This window comes from Mustela nigripes, chromosome 14 (genome assembly GCF_022355385.1).
Source record: "Mustela nigripes isolate SB6536 chromosome 14, MUSNIG.SB6536, whole genome shotgun sequence".
Taxonomy (NCBI): domain Eukaryota; kingdom Metazoa; phylum Chordata; class Mammalia; order Carnivora; family Mustelidae; genus Mustela; species Mustela nigripes.
Window position 1 is genome coordinate 102,272,733 of NC_081570.1, and position 17,966 is coordinate 102,290,698.

At 41.0% G+C, this 17,966-nt stretch overlaps 1 protein-coding gene across 1 annotated transcript in view; it reads right to left on the bottom strand.

Annotated features, from left to right (window-relative positions):
- Positions 1-6,128: 6,128 nt before the first annotated feature.
- The window catches only part of WARS2 (tryptophanyl tRNA synthetase 2, mitochondrial), a 93,860-nt gene continuing 82,022 nt past the window's right edge, over positions 6,129-17,966 (bottom strand). The window contains exons 5-6 of the mRNA XM_059375886.1: positions 9,780-9,898; positions 6,129-7,199 (exon numbers count right to left, since the gene is read on the bottom strand). Of these exons, the coding sequence (XP_059231869.1) occupies positions 6,751-7,199; positions 9,780-9,898 (568 nt within the window). The 3' untranslated portion in view covers positions 6,129-6,750. The remainder of the gene's footprint in view (positions 7,200-9,779; positions 9,899-17,966) is intronic.

A 17,966-nucleotide genomic window follows, 5' to 3' on the forward strand; every position in this document is an offset into this window, starting at 1 on the left:
TTCCCAGGGTTTAGAAAGCATCAATATATGCATTTTTGGGGGTGGGGGGGGTCACAAGTCAGTTCCATAGCACACTCTAGTCCCATTTTCTTTTTATTTCTACATCACTCGTCACCTTATGCCTAACCATGTACTTTCCTTGCTCATTTATTGTCTGTCTCTCTCCACTACAATATCAATTCAAAAAGGGTAGGGCTTTTTGTCTGTTTTGTTCATCAATGTTTCCTTGGTGTCTAGAGCAGTGCCTGGCACATAAATAAGTGCTGATAAATATTTGTGAGGTTATATAATGAATTTACACAATTATCTGTCCTGTGAAGCCATTTGAATCTTCGGTGCCCTCAAAGGCACTTACAAACAAGTATGCATACAGTAAATGAATAGTAATTTATGGTGCAAATTTCAAGGGCAGTAAATAGGTTAATTAGTGCCAAAGTACACAGGGAATACTTAAGTGTAAAATGAGGCAACAATTCCTATGCTCTGTATGTGTTCCTGAAGATATAACACGGTTATATTTTGCCAAATATCTCTCCATATATTAAATTAGGAGAAGATTACAAAGTCATAGGAAGAAAGACAGAGATTTCTGGGGCCCCATGAGCTCTCTCATGGAAGGTTCTTGAAGATTGACAGGAGTTAACCTGCCTGCAACACTCAGGGGCCTGTTAAGCCTGGTCAGCCAACATAAGCAGATCACAGTGATGTAATTCTTGTAACATGAATCCTTGCTGGGGTGCAGTGGTGGGGCTGGCTGGAGTCTCACAGAGGGGTCCCTCTCTAGCCTGCCCACACAGTTCAATTTGTTCCCAATAAAAATGCAATAAAAAGCTCACTTGCCTCCAGACTGTTGAATGCTTTTGATTCCGAATTATTTGGAATAGGAATCCTGACTGACAGTATTTTGGGGAAGAAGATGGATGAAACATCCTTAAAGGGAAAAAGAGGGAAAGAAGGAAATAAATTGGTTGTATCTTACGAAGCTGGATGGTAGTTTCAAGACCCTGAAAGATTTTAGAAACACAGAGTCCAGAGCTAAAGTGATTTCTAGCAGCAAATGACTTTGCTCCTAACAGTGGTTGGGGAAATTAAACCCTTTCTTCAAAAGATGTCCAGAGCTTTCAGCAACACTAAGTGCTACCTCTTCATTATCACAGAGTCTAGTATCCTAAGTATGGCAGTTTGGGGATATACTAGTATTTATTTATTTATTTTTCAAAAGATTTTATTTATTTGCTATAGAGAGAGCACAAGTGAAAGGCAGAGAAAAAGGGAGAAGCAGACTCTAAGCTGGGAGTCTGGGAGCCCGATGTGGGGCTTAATACCAGGACCCCAAGATCATGACCTGAGCTGGAGGCAGACATGTAACTGACTGACGCCCCTAACACTTATTTTATATGTTACTACTATCTAAAGAGTTTAGCATAAGAACAGTTTGCTATATTTTGTAACAATATTTTGTGTAGCTTTTGGATTTTCTACAGATTTCAGTGATCTTAACCATCTCTTGTTAAGAAGAATAATGGCAAACTGATTTTAATCTGAAATAAATTTTTTTTTTTTGCATCCATTGTCTCCTTTATTTCCTCTACCTTTATCGGCCATTAAATCTGAAGGGTGTACAGGTTTTATACAAAACACACTGAGTCCAAGACTCTTTATTCTTGGGCATTCTCTTTTCTAGCCCATCACTGATGCCACATTGGTCTAGTCCTGTCCAGCCTAGAATTCCGAACACTGAAGATCATGATGAAAAGGGTGGCGACAGCGAAGACGGTACTTACCTTTTATGACGCCAACGTCAGATACTTTCAGAATAATTGGAACATTCCTAACTTGGGCTTAATGTAATTTTATGACTTTCTCACTCATGATTTTTAATCCACGCTCAACTGTTTTTTATTTCTAGACAATATAATCTTTTACAGGGTAATAAGTACCCTATGTTTACTACACATGGTATAAAATAACTCTTTCTGCCTATTTGTCTTTCTTGGCTTCAGGAGATCTCATCAATTCTAAACTCATGATTCAATCTCTGCTTACCCTATTACAAATGTAGCTTTAGTTATTTTCCCACTTTTGGATTTGCGTCGACCCGTATAACCTAAACTTTTAGGCTGTCTATATAAATAATCACATTTGTAAACATCTAAACTAAATTATTTTGAGTTAATCTGATGAAGAAAGAGGAGCAGACAGGAAAATAGCAGACCATCAAGGCAATAATTATGTTTTTATGACTGATCATCTATTTGTACCATTTTATCTCAAATGTTAATTCCTTGACAGAGGCCAGTTTTTATTCTTTTTTGGTCCTCCAGTACAGTGGTTCTCAAACATGAACAGGCATCCAGGTCACTGGAAGGGTTGTTAAAACCAACTGCTGAGCCCCACCCGGAGCTTCTCGTTCAGTAGGTATTCTAACAAAGAGATCTCCGGATAAAGTGGCTTAAATACAATAAAAGTTTACTTTTCCCATAACAGTCCAGAGTTAGGGAGAGCAATCCAGGGCAAAATGACAGCCTGCTTATTGAGTTCAGGGATGCAGGCTGAGGGGCTGATTCCCCCCATCTTTCTCTTGTGGCTTCTATCCATGGGCCCAATGGGGTATTCCAGTAAAGATATGCACCTGTGGGAGCAACTTCCTTTAAAAGAGATGTGTCTTGGAAATTGTACACATCACTTTTGCCCATATCCCATTGGCTAGAACAGATTCACAGAACCATTGCTTGCTGGAGGACAGGCTGCAAATGTGGTCCCTGCCTAGCACTCCATTCTCTGCTAAAACTAAGGGAGAGGATTCCATCCCTAAGAAGGAAGGAGAGACGAGATACCGGGGCATGGTGAGGAGTCTCTGCCACAAAACCTGATGGCAAATCCCCGTATCAGGTGATGAAAATCTGAACCACACTAGACTGTGCTGTGTGAGCAAATGAAGAACTTTTGGAGAATAATTGCAGGAGCATTGAAGGAAGCAGCACAGGTAGGAAGAAGGGAGGCAGGGAGGGCAACATGAGGGCTGTCACAGGACACACAGGGGAGGCTCACAATCTAGCCTGGTCAAGAAGGGGCAGACCATTCCCTTGGGCACACTGGTTAAGTGGTACCAATGGGTTCCTAACTCGGAGATAACAGAGAGTAACAACCAATGTATGACCTTACAAAGGTGACTGAATCTTTACTTTACTTTATTTACTTAAAAGAGCAGCACTAATCATTCCTATCTTATAGCCTGATAGAAATATGAAGTGAGATATTGCATAGAAATACACAGAATGCCCCGGCTAGAGCAAGTGCAGACTAGTACATGCTAGCTCTTACTACTCCAGTATGGTTTGGGGAACTCTATGGTCTGTCCTTCTCAACTAATCCTTTCACTATCCTCATTAACTCTCCAGCTGAGAGTTCTCTCTCTGGACAGTTCTGACCTGTATGTGTTCGGCCTACTACAAGCAAAATCAGCAAGCTGAATGCCTTCACACGGCAGTGTCCAACGGACATTTCTGTGATGATGGAAATACTCTCTAGTCACACTGTCCAACATGCTGGTCATTAGTCCCTGAGGCTAGTGAGCACGTACGGAGCACTCCCATGTCTCGGTCTCCTTCTTAGTAATATGAGACTGGTACCAGGAGTGGGTTCTGAGAATTAAACAAGAGAATACATATAAAGCAGTGGCTCTCAAAGTTCATTCTGATCAGAATCACCTGGAAGGTTGTTGAAACACAGACTGCTGGGTTGATCCCCCACATTTCTGATTCAGTAGGTCTGGGGAGAGCCAGGGAATTTGCCTGGTCATGGTCACACTGCAGGGCAGGGAACTGCACGTGGAAAACCACATTCTAACATTCTAAGACATTTGGTAGGGTGCCTGATTCATGTGAAAACTCAACAGTGTTATTTAGTGTGTGGGGATCAGCATCTTTACGATTTCTGAAAAACAAACAACCCACACTTTAACAGAAACCTCTAGCCCATTTTCAGACACTATTTAGAGACATGTTTATGAGGTTCCTACATAGCATAAGATACTCCCATGTGTTCCAAGTGATGGTCTGTCAGAATGGGTTTGAAATACGGTTTGTCAGCTTGTAGAGCTAAAGAACACTGAGTTACCTGGCCATGGTTACTGCCATGTGAAATATCTTTCACCATTTCAACTCTCCACAAAACATATGGAAAATGACAAAATCACCTTTTGAGGTGGGCCACAAGTTTGATGTCTCTCTGATTCTTCCTCTCAATGAAAAGATTGGGCTGAGGCCTGTAGGTAGGTGACAAGGAGGGAAAAGACATCTAGGTTCTCATCTTGGCTCATTTACCAACTTCCTGAGGTCACTGGCAAGTCTCTCAGTCATGGCTGTGCATTTTGGACCTGAGGAGCCCTCAGGTCACTTGCAAAGAAAACCAGAGCAGGATGGTCAGTCACAAGCCCACATTCACTGTGAGGGCTTTGCTCCTTGAAAGTCATCCTAGTCCCCTAGTTTTTCTCCACAGAGATTCTTTCCATGGCACCTTTAGTTCTGTGGATGAAAGGTGTGGCAAGCAGATTAAAAAATAATACACAGACACAAACAATTGGTTTGATAGATCCATCTTTAATTTTGTCATTTTCTAGCATTCACACTTGGGTTTCTTTTAAAGGGGGGGAAAAGAGCCCTGGAGGAACTATGCCCAAAGAGGCTCTAGGACTATAGATATCACATTCCAAGATAATCTACCTGGGGTAGATTCCGGGATGCAGTGTTTCGTGTACTTATATCTGTTCTGATAAAAGGACTACTCTACTTCCTTTCCTTAAGGAACATGAACAAAAATTCTTTGTGGGGCATCTGGGTGGCTCAGTCGGTTAAGCTTCGGATTCTTGATTTCAGCTCGGGTCATGATCTCAGGGTCATGGGATCGAGCCCTGCGTCAGGTTCTGCGCTCAGAAAGGGGCCTGCTTGAGGTTCTCCCCTTCTTCCTCTCCCTCTGACCCTCCCCCTGCGCTTTCTCTCCCCCCTCCCCCCAATAAATAAATAAATAAACCTTTAAACAAATTCTTTGCCCAACATTCTAGTCCCTTATGATCATGGTACCCACTGACAAAAAAACTTACAAGCAATTTCCCCTACAAAATCAAGCTTGCTAACAGATCCTGCTGTGGTAAGTCAGGATTGTCATTTCCATATTCAGAAAGTGCAGAGAAGCTAGGTTTTAGAGTGACTCATTATTACTCAAAGGGGCTGAGGTAGAGGGGAGGTGAGAAGCTTCCACTCATCGGGAGAATCTGCAATGTCAGGCCTCATTACTATGGTGGTCTGGCAGGATACTTCGAAGAGTCTCTGCCTTGAGAAGATTAGGAGACAGAACTTGGGATCTGCTTTGGGGATTCCGAGAAGCAAATACGACCAAGGTTGGCTGAATCCAGATTTAAAGCAGGCAGCTATGGGTTGAATTACCGATATGAACAGTGCTACAGTTCAGGTCTTGTATATCAAGTATTCATGTTCAAAATAAGAATGTTTGGAGTCCCATAGATCCTGCTCTTTATGGTTCTGTGCTAATGGGAAAAACAGCACTCTTAAAGGAGTGAAGGTTTTAATCTTGGACTTGCTTCTTACTGAGTGATAGACGCTGCACAAGGTAATGTATTCTCTGGGCCTCGATTTCCTGGGGGGTAAGATGCCAATCCCCTGGTACATTTCCCAGGGGCTGGTGATGTTGAACTGGGAGCGAAGGCAAAGAAGTATTTAACTACAAACAGGATCCTGGAACCTAGGCTCTTGTAAATCAATCAAGCTGAAATCACGGAACCTTCTCAGAAGATAGTATCATGGGGTTTCTGGGGGGCTCAGTGGGTTAAAGCCTCTGCCATCGGCTCAGGTCATGATCCCAGGGTCCTGGGATCGAGCCCTGCATCGGGCTCTCTGCTCAGCAGGGGGCCTGCTTCCTCCTCTCTCTCTGCCTGCCTTGTGATCTCTATCTGTCAAATAAATAAAAAAATAAAATCTTCAAAAAAGAAAAAAGAAGATAGTATCATGTATTTCTGAATTAAACAAAACAAAACTATACTTACTGGGATAGTCAGTGTGGTTTCATCAGGGACAAGTTAAACAACTTAATACACTTAGACAGGTACTATCTCAGTGACAAATGAACTATAATAATCAATTTATTTTTATAAGGTCTCAACACAAATGGGTCCAAACGACATCCCAAGGATTATAAGTCTAAGAATCTAAGTACTACTTTTTAAAAGGGTTGGGACAAAGGGGCTGGCTCAGTCAGTGGAGCGTGAGACTCTTGATCTCCAGGTGGTGAGTTTGAGCCCCACGTTGGATGTAGAGATTACTTCAAAACAAAACAAAACGAAAACATTTGAAAGGGCTGGGACACATAAAGTGAGCACCCCTAATAGTAGGTACTCCAGAAGGAGAGACAAATGATATCATTATTTGCCAAATTACACCTCAGTCACATCTGTGTACCTAAACTCAGGGTGAGGCGTGTGCCTCAAATAATTCAGGATTCAGAGAGTCAGGCCTTCTTTCTTTCTTGGCCACAGCATTTGCTGACAGGATTTAGAACGCCGCTCTATTGGAAAGTTACAAATTCTTATTGATCATATGAAGCCAATAATCCTGTGTACCAGAACTAAATGTCTCCAAGCCCATCATTTTTCATTTGGGAGGAAAGCTGCCTTTATTAATTAGGAGTGCACAGGCCTCAAGACATAACAACCTTTCTGCCATGCGGGGAAGCTTCCTATAGAAACCCCACCAATTTCTTCACCTCCTGGCACACGGGGTGGGCTAGTTCTTTGGCTTTAGTGGATCCCATCTGTAAAACCTTCTCTAGATGGCCCCGGTCCATCTTCAGTTTCTCAATCTCCCTCTTGATGGGAGCAAACCGCTGAATCACGGCGTCGGCCACCAGCAGCTTGTAGCGAGCCGTGTCCAGGCCTGCACCCTGCTGGACCGCTTCCTCTATGGGGAGGCTGGCCACCGCTGCGTGAATGGCCACCAGGTTGGAGACCCCGGCTCGGCGAGTTGGGTCGTAGGTCACCTCCGATGTGAAGTCTGTCATAGCCTTGCGGAATTTCTGCACGATCTCCTCAGGGCTGTCTGTTATCCTGACCGTGGCCAGTTTATCAGGGTCTGATTTAGACATTTTGACAGAAGGATCACGGAGGGATTTTACCTTCTTCATGGATGCTAGAGAACAACGCCAGCAGATGCACACCGACACCAAAGCCAGAAGACAAGAACAGGATCAGAAAACATCACACCAGGAATGTCAGTGTCTAGATCTTAGAAAGTGCCAAGGGGACCAAAGGGCTTTATTATTATTATTATTATTATTTTTTTATTATAAACGAGTACGGCTGACACACCTTGTTACTCCAATCTCAGTGTGCAACACTGATTTGACAAATTTATACATTATGTTCTGTTCACCACACATGTAGCTACTGTCCATCACCTACAATGCTACCACCCTGACTATATTCCTTATGCTGTGGCTTTTATGTGCCTTTTATTCCCGTGACTTACTCATTCATAACTGGAAGCCTGTACTTTCCTCTCCCCTTCACCCATTTTGTCTAACCCCCCTCTTCCCCTCTGGCAACTATCAGTTTGCTCTCTGTTTTTACAGGTCTGATTCTGCTTTTTGTTTATTTATTCTCACTCTTTTAAGATTCCACTCGTAAATGAGATATGATATTTGTCTTTCTCAGTCTGACTCACCCTCTAGGTCCACCCGTGTTGCCTCGGATGGCACAACCTCATCTTTTTCTATGGTTGAGCATATATGATTGAGCATGTGTCTAAATAGCACAGCTCCCTTATCCATCACCTGCTGATGGATATTTACGTTGCTTCTGTATCTTGGCTATTGTAAATCATGCTGCAATAAACACAGGGGTGCACATATCTTTTTGAGTTAGTGTTTTCATAGCCAGTAGTGGAATTACCCGATCACAGGGTATTTCTATTTCTAATTTTTTGAAGACTCTCCGTGCTGTTTCCCACAGTGGCTGCACCAGTCTGCATTCCCACCAACAGTGCTCGAGGGTTCTTCTTTCTCCACATTCCCGCCAACACTTATTATTTCTTGTCATATGACCTTATTATTTTTATCTGATTATAAAAATAGGAAATACCCATTGTGAAAAATTCAAGCCATTTATATAAGCATGAAAATAAAGATCACCTGAAACATGTAATAAAACTGTTAACATTTGGTTGATCATATTTTCATGCATCTTTTAATGCTTCCATATACATACAATGTTTAATCTTAGACAAATGAAATCCTTCTGCGTGTTAGCCGTGCATACCTTTCTAAGAAGTCTGGTCTATGTCTTTCCTCTCCTCTCTCCTTTCCTCTCTGCTCATCTCTGTGAGCTAATTACCCTCTGCCTAGAACACTGCCCTTCCTCCCCCCAACAAATTTTAACAATCTATGGCAATCCTTTCATTTCTTTACCACAGTTATGTAAGTGTATACCAACACACACACACACACACACACACACACGACTTGGTTATTGCTCTGATAGAATCAAGATGTTAAGCTGTGCTTTATAAACCAGTGTTATTAATAATTGTCTGTTTTATGGCTATGTTGAAATAGGTAAAATAATAATAGGCAAGAACATTAAACTATTACTTATTGCTAAAAGAAGCTTTATTTCAATGCATGGTAGGCCCATTTTTTGTTTGTGTGAATTACTGGAATAGCTTAGAAATTTTTACCTGCCTTATGCTTCTGAACTCATATACTGGGCCCATGTTATATGCCTATAAAATGTTGTCAGTTTAATAAAGATGGACAGTGCTTAGGCTCAATGATCTCTGCCCCTGCCACAAATCTACATCCCTACCAAAATGTTGATAGAGAAACACAGTTTCTTTCCTCCAGAACCTTCCAAACTTGTGTAGTCTCCCAGATGCTGGTGAGGCTTCAGATCCAGTGGGGGGATTATACCTCCTATCAGTGTTGGGCATTTAAGAAAAGAGGGTGTGAGAATGATCAACTCCTTCTTGTTTTATCAACCTGGTGATTCAGCAGTTCTCCTTCTTATGACTTTTTTTTCTTGTGACTAGGGAAGGCAAGGTCCAATGGCTTTGGAATCAGATCTTTGCCATTAACTTGATATGTGACTTGGATGCAAAATTAGCCTTGCCAAGCCTTAGTTTCTCCATCCATAAAATAGGGAAGAATATATGTATATATCATATATAATTCATTATAAAGTATTGCATAGGTTACTATATTAATATTTAATATAATATTAATACATTGCTTTATTAATATATATTCAATATAACATAATTTACTAAAGAAATATAATTGGTAAATTATATAATGCTTTACAATGAAAATGATTATTTTTCATTTTTAGTCTTTATAAAATATATATAAAGTATATATTTATATATATAAAATATATATTTATAAATATATAAAATATATATAAAGTCTATATAAAGTATTATATAATTTACCAATACACATACATGTGTGTGTTACATAATTTAATGAATTTGATTATTTTTCATTTTTAGTCTTTCCCATACTTTTCAAACTCTTTTGGCTATTTTATTCAATAATGTAATGAGATCTGCCTGTCCCACAGGACAGAAAAAGATGGGGATCCTAGTTCCAAATCCTGAAGCCAGTCCACAAGAAAGCCAAGTTTAGTCCCAAGGAAATTCCAAGCCCCAGTCCATTATCCAATCCCGTCTTGGAAACTGGCCTGATTTAACAGTGCTGTGTTTGTTACTTACTCAGAATGGACCTGGGCACCGGGAAGAACTCGCCATACTTCTTGTTAAACTCTCGTGCTAGCCCCTGCACAAGCTCCATGTGCTGGACTTGATCCTCCCCGACAGGAACGTGTGTGGACCTTTAATAAAAGACAGAAAAGCTCAGCAAGGCTCCTGCTTATACTGAAATGATCTTGCAAGCAGCTGCATTTTCTGTGCCTATTTCGCTGTTGGTGTTCAACAAATGTTCACCAACTACAGAGGGAATGTTGAGACCCAAGTCTTTATCTATGTATCGGACTAATGCCAAAGAGACATTTGTCTACTCTAGTTCTGTTTCTTCCATAGCAGAAGAATACAGCCATCAACACTGTGTGACAGGATCTTGCTGGGAGGGAGGAATGGTATCTCAAAGAGCATATGCTCGAAGCATAATTGTATTTTAAAACCACTCCTCATTCCCTCACCCAGTCAGCACACATTAGCCGAGCTGTGACCAGATGCTTTTTACTTCGGCGCTTGTGCTCACACTTGAAAGCCACTCCACCCCACCCTGCAAATCAAAGATGGCAGAAAGCTCTTCAGGCAAGAGTTTTTCCTCCCTGTCATAAGGGGAGTAACAAGATCTTTCTGGAAGAGGCTCCTTCGTTTTCCAGTAAATTGCAATCACAGTACAATTAATATGCCATGAGGAGCTTAAATGAACGTATTTATCAGTAAAGTACAGAGAGATCTCAAAAACAACGTTGAATGAAAAAAATATCAAGTTGTAGGAGAGAGACATGTAGAGTACACTGACACATAAACCTTAAAAGTACACAGGAAAATATATTGTTTACAGCTGCATGTGTAAGTATAATAAGATTCTGGAAGCTCCTCCCCAAATCCATGATTGTAGCCATCTCCAGAGAAGGAGGGAGGAAAATGGTTCTGGGAAAAAGAACAGAGGAGACCTGAATTTTATCCCATAAAAAATATTTTATTAAAAAATAAAGATGCGAGCCAAAAATATTAGAATATAGGAGTTCGTTTACCATTATTTTAATCTCATATATAAAATTTGTAGTGTTGGATCTCAATGAGGTACATCAAACAAGGGAAGAATTAACCATTACAGAGCAGTCTTGATGGAGAAAACTTTCTCCTGAAGTATTACTAGGGAGAGACAGGAGATTTTAAGTCTTTTATTTAAGACTTAAGATTTAAGTCTTTAATGCTTGGCTGGGGAGTTTACACTTGATTCCAAGTTTACACTTGCTAATAAAAAGAGAATAAATTGCTATCACTTCTTGATCAAAGGAGTTTAAGGTTCCTCCTGTGAAAGCAGCTGCGTGAAAGTCAACGTGAATATTTACATGAAATGGTACATTTTGAGTGGAAAAATAACAGCTTTTCAAAACAGAGAAGGAAAATTATTCTCCATTGTTATGGAGAGGAAAACCTCTTATACCCGGTTAAGGAGTGGTTCTCAAAAAACTGGCAGAGATCTTCTTATTTCCCTTGTGAATTATCGTCCACAGGCTACTGGTCTGCTTAATAAAGCTGTCTAGCATCCAAACTAGCTACTTTAATATAGTAAAACACTGGAGAGCATTTTGAAAAAATTTGAAAGATCCTTCATTATTTTGCAATTATTTTCCTTTTTGCAAATTACCTTCCAGTCTTTGTTCTTGTCTATGTGGATGTATAATTTTACATAACTGCAGTATAATATGCATACTATCTTTTATGTTAACCTAATAGATATTTCCCATGTTTCTAGGTGGTCTTCATTAACAGAATTTTTTAATAGCTGCATAAGAACATTCCTGTACTACAGTTATAGAACCTAAGGAATTTATATGATTTCATAGCAGGTTCTTTTGAATAGTCACATAGGGGGAAATTTTGATTCAAGTTTATATATTTACATTAATATTATTTGTATTAAATTTGATTCAAAATTATCTTTTATAATAACTCAGAAGTCCCGGGGAGACAAGTCTGGTGAATATATATTCAGTACTTCCTGGTCAAAAGCAAGTTATGGTTGTTAGTTAATGAAACTAATATTTGTTTGTGTCATAAAATAGTTCCATGTATATTTCCTAAGAAATGCTGATAAATGTTCTGAAGTTTAGAATAAGCAATAGGTTTAAAAGCAACTCCTTGACACTTCTTTTGTATGGAAGTAACACATTTTATTTATTAAAGAAAACCTCTGAACATTAGTTATGTTTTCATATAGCCCCTCAAATACTCATGTAGCTGGGCTGTGTGTGTGTGTGAGAGAGACAGAGAGAGAGAGATTGAGAGCGAGCACGAGAGATTCAGCATAGCACTCATTTAAGAGCACGGGCTTTGGGGATAGGCCAGTTTCAAATCCCAACTCTGACACTCATTTTGTGTTACTTTGTGTAAATCATACAATTCTATCATAGGCAACTTTCTTACTGTAAAATGGGAATAATAATATTTACCCCATACTCTTGTTGTGGAGATAAACTGAGACAAGGCATGTATGGTGCTTAGCACAGTGTCTAAAATCTCATAACCCTTCAAATCACAGTAGCTAGGCAGGGAACAGAATTCTAAAATGGTATATCATTTTTCAGAAAGGTGTTCAAGGGGCGCCTGGGTCGCTCAGTCAGTTAAGCGACCCCCACCCCGCCTTTTTTTTAAAGATTTATTTGAGAGAGAGAGAGAGAGGGCGTGAGCATGCGGGTAGGGCAGAAGGTGAGAATCTTTCAGCAGACTCTGAGCACAGAGCCCAAGGCAGGGCTTGATCTCACAACCCAACCCCTGAGATTACAACCTGAGCTAAAACCAAGAGCGGAGGCCTAACTGACAGCCACCTAGGTGCGCTCCAAGCTCCCGATTCTTGATCTCAGCTTGGGTCTTGATCTCAGGTTCCTGAGTTCAGGCCCCACACTGAACTCCGTGCTACGCATGGAGTCTACTTTAAAAAAAAAAAAAAAAAAGGTGCTCAAGATGCATTGTCTATACAGCTAGAGGTTCATTCATTATGTGACACTGATTTCAACTCCTCTGGCCTGGAATGGTTTAGACTCTGTGAATGAGTGCCAAGTCCCTGACTCTTTGTCTTTGCTTCCTCCAACTCAGGACCAACCAGGGAAAGTCACATATACTCCCCAAACTAATCACATAAGAGTCTCCCTTCTAGTTGGCCAGCCTCCAGCCTCCCTGTGGCAACAACCTCAAATCAGAGCATACCTGAATCTTCCCTTTTGCCACCACAAAGCCTCTATGCTCCCCTTCAAGTCTCTTTGAAACATGAAACACGAAATCCAAGGGATGGTGGAGGTTTTCCCTGCTGTAGCAAGCTCTGAATAAATAGCCTCTATTTGTTCTCAGTGGGTGGTCTTCGTTAAAAGATGATCACTACTGGATTTAAACACAGAAAGCACACCTTTGGAATCATGGGAATAGGTAAAAGGAAAGAACGCTCAGTCTGTATAGCATGAGACAGACAACAAGGAATAAAAAAAAAAAACCTGTCAATATTTAATGATGTGGAAAAATAGAAGACAAAACAGCAGGATATAAATTTGGGGGAAAATACATATAACCTGCACTCACGCCAAGGAGAAGCCACGGTGGTTAGAGTGGGGACTCTCGTCAGGCAGTTCTGGGGTCAGATTCCATCCTGACCAGCTGCATGTGCCCGGACAGGTTACTTGACCTCTTCACCCTTGTGTTTTCACTTTAAAACAACTGCCTACTCCTGGAGTTGTTTGAAGAGAGAATAAAATGATGCATGCAAAACTTGTAGCCTAGAGCCTTGTACGTGGAAGACAAAGAAGAGATATTAGCTTAAAAACTGATTTGAAGGAAATGCACTAAGATGTTCACAAGATCAGAAATAGTAGCAGTGATTTTTAATTCTTTTCTTGTTGAACATATGTAAGATCATTTAAACTACATTAGAACATTGAAATAAACTGTTGACTCTCTCTCTGCAAGACTATAAAGACAGTGAAATCATGTATCCTGGATAGCTTACAGGTCAAACATCTGAGGCAGGGAGTTAGGTCTGTGGAGATACTTCCTCTGGTCTACTAGAATGTTTCTCCCATACCTCTAACACCTTGGTTCCTTTATTTCGGGTCTAAGCTTAAATATCACCTCCTCAGAGAAGTGTTCCCTAAACATACTCTCCAAAGTTGGTTTCTCCCTCTTATTCTTTCCTTTTTCCCCCAACCAAGAAATCTCTACCCCCAATGCAGGGCTTGAACTCATAACCCCAAGATCAAGAGTCATATGCTGTTCTGAATGAGCCAACCAGGCACCCCTCCCTTTTATTCTTTTCCACATATCCTATTTCTTTTCTTTCTAGTATTAGTCCTAATCAAATTATTTTATTTCATTTGTTTATTTAATTGTATGTTGTTTTCTCTCCTGCTAAAAAATAAGTTTGAGAGCTTGTCTGTTTTGTTCTTAATTTCTAATCCCCACTACAGCTGCCCAGAGCTCAAGAAATATTTATTGAATAAGTAATCATTTCTTGACCTTTAGGCTAAGATCAAGTGTAAATATTTATTGAATAAGGGAATGATCTCAAGAAGAGGGCACTATGACCGGGATAGTTTTATAGCAATAGAAAAATCACAATGAAATCAGTTCGTCATCAGTTTAGAGGATCAGAGCCCAGACCCAGGAGTCAGACTACCTGAGCTTACAGCACAGCTCCACCAGCTACAGGATGAGCCATCACAGGCCCAGCTTCCTACTTTTCTGAGCCTCTGTCTGGAGTTGGGGGTCATGATGATGCTTACTTTACAGGACTGTTTCAAGGATTAAATGAGATAACCAAGCAGAGTACTTGACAGTAGAGCTCAATAAACATTAGCTGTTGATTAGAATATATATTCATTAATATCTGACCTGATGAAGGACAAAATAGTGAAAGACTGATCCTATCAGGGACCTCACTGTGAGGTCCACTGTGACTTTTTTTCAAACCAGGATCGTTTTCCTTTTTTGATTGGTGATTTACACCACAAACATAAATACTAATGTATAATCTCAGGGATAGTCACAGATCTCAGCAGCAATCCTGATACAGATAGAAAACATATTTGGCCTATCTGATTAGGCAATCCCCAAATATGAACGGCATGTTATTAAGGAATCTGAGAACCCCTTTAATTTAAAGAAAACAGCAACAGAATAATGAATGGAAAGGGAAAAGCATAGGGGCCACCTGGATGGCTCAGTCAGCTAAGTGTCTGACTGTGGCTTTGGTTATGATCTCAGGTTCCTGGGATCGAGCCCTGCCATCAGGCTCCCTGTTTAGCGGGGAGTCTGTTTGTTTCTCTCCCTCTTCCCCTCCCCCTGCTTGCACTCATTCTCCCTCTCTCTCTCTCTCAAATAAATAAATATAATCTAAAAAAAGAAAGGAAGCAAGGAAGGAAGAAGGAAGGAAGGCAGGCAGAGCATAGGGACCATGACAACAGATCAGGAAGTGGTTTCTCTCCTTCTGAGGTCCTATATGAATTTAGGAAATTCAATATAACGAGCGTTAGGGCTTTGTCCGTTGATCTCTTCCACACAGCCTGGATCAGAAGAAGGTCCCCGGCTTCATCAGTGGTAAAACCAACAACGTTCCTTTTTATGTTCCCTCAGTGCCCACAAGCCCGCATGGGCTCCTCTCTGAGGTACAGGCGCACAACCCCATCTTTCTAAGTCTCCCTCCTTTGACTGGACTCTGCTACTCCCGCCTTGTGATTCTAGTGAGGCTGACGTGCAGAGGTCACTCTGACTCCCCCAAACCAAATTAGCCAACAGGGCAGGTTAAAAAGCAATTACAGTAGCCCATAGGAAATCACAATGGACTGCAGCTAACACAGAAAAAACAATTACCATAATCAATACACTTTAGGCACATCAAAATGAATATTTCCACATGTCAAAATGGTTCCAGATCCACAAAGCAACCAAGCTAAACAGAAAACACATTTAGTTTTCATAATGACTCTACATGCATCTTTGCTTTCTGTGAGATCCTTGCCTCTTTTCTTACAATTCTGTGAGGTTTTGCCTTTTTTAAAAAAAAAAAAAAAAGGAGATTAAAAAATTTTAATTTTTTTCACCTGGTCCTATTGCTCGCCTTGGCTTCTTCATCTGATTTTAGTTTGTTTGTTTCTAGCCTTTCTTCCCTCTGCTCCTGCTGCTCTTTTCACCTCCTATAATTTATCTTGGCCCCTACTTCTCATCCACTGAGTTTACACTTTACATGAATCCAGCCTGTCTTTGATTCTGCTCACTTATGGGGCTTGTTCTCTTCACACTTCCAACCTCTCTCCTCATCACCTTCCTCTCACTTCAGATAATTCAGAGCTGCTCTTTAAAGTTCATACCTACACAATGCTCTCCATATTAATGCCTTCTCTTTTCCCCCAGTTTTTCTTTTCTTCCCTTTTCCTTTCTTCCTCTTTTCTTTCTTTTTCTTTTTCATTTCTTACCTTTTTTTCCTTTTCTTTTCTTTCTTTTTTTTCTTATCCTGACTGTGCTTCTTTCTTAAACCCAACGGAAAACCAAAGCCTTTCATAATTTTGATTGTTATAACTTCTGTCACATAATAACGCATCTGGTCTTCTTCCTCGGTGACTAACTCCTTGTTTTCTTCCGCTTGTTTCCTTGTTCTATTCATGTTGACTTGGGATCTACCTCACCCTCCTGTAGAATTGGTGTCCAGATGAATCATCATTGCCTACATGTATCTGCTCACAGAGAGCGGGTCTCTTATTCATTCATTCATTCCTATTTTGGCTGTGTTTGTGAGTTTTCAGTGCTGCTGCCTTTAACCGGCCTGGGTTGGGTGAAGTTTGGTGCTGTTTTTCCTTTCGTGAAGGATGAACTCACCATCACTGGCTCCTTATTGGAGATGCTTAATGACTCTCTAATTTAGGAATTATTTCCTGAACACCTACGATGTGCATGGCCTGTGCTAGGTCCTGTTAGAGATATAGTGAAGGTTTGTGCCCTCTAGGGAGTTACAAACTCCAGGAGTGAGGAAACACCACACGAAGCTATAAATTCTTCTGGCTAGTCCTCTTTCAGTGTGATCTCCATGAATGGCAACAGCATCAATCCAACTGCACAAGTCAGAACGGTGGGATCACCTGAGACCTCCTTCTCATACCCATCCATCCATTATGAAGCTCTACCCCTTTTACCTCCTGCATTAGCTTACTGACTTCATCTTCACTGACACCATCATGACCCAAACAGACTAGTGAAAGAGCCTCTAGACAGCCCCAGCGGCTCTTGTCCCACTGCAAGTCATTCTCTGTATTTCAATCAGTTCCGTGTTAAACATATAAATCAGATCATCTCACTCCATCCCGAAAACCACAAAGCACTTCCCACTGCTTCCAGGATTGGGTTATCTGTGGACATCTCAGCGCCACCCTCTTCCTTCTGTGCTATTTGTCAATTTCCAGGGGCTCGCAGCCTGGAAACTACATTTCCATAGGCTTCTGGTTTACCGTAGGTTCTCACCCTCGAGCTGGAAAGTGATGGAGAGAAGACAGTCCTGCTTGGCATTTGTGGGTGAGTATGTGGATGGCGGCAGATGGCTATAATGAGGTTTGGCCAGCAGCTTTCAGGATCTCACAAAAATTTGGGACAGACCGGCCTCACAGAGAAAGGGTGTAATTCAAGAACCAGAAGTCCCTCAAGCAGTTTTAGGAACAGATGATCTCGATTGTCCTCGATGGCATTCTCAGACATTATGGTCAATTCATCTCTTCTCTGGAATTAGCAAGTATGAAGCTTGCCAACCAGTCGTCATCCTCTCTACGCTCTGATTTTGGTTGGCTTTGGTTCTGTTTACTCACAGCTCCTGAGGCCTCTGTTTGCTCATTTTCCTACGTCATGTCAGCTTTTGCTTTCACTCTCTTCTTACCCCCTTCCCATAGTCCTCTGATTGTGTTCTCGGAGAAGAGACACTGGTTAGCCCAGGCGATCGCTCTTATGTCTGTTTGAGCAGACTCAGTAGCACTTCTCTCAAACTTCATTTCTTTATCTGTAAAATGGGGATGATATCCCTTACCTGTCTTGCAAAGCCGCTCGGAGAATCTGAATAGTTAGCTTGTGTGTAGTGCCTGACCACTATGCCCACCTCTGTTAATTCCTTCCTTCCCTTCGCTCAAGTCCATGCAGAGAGCCTTTCTCTGGATAAGCAGCACCGCAGGTACTTAACAT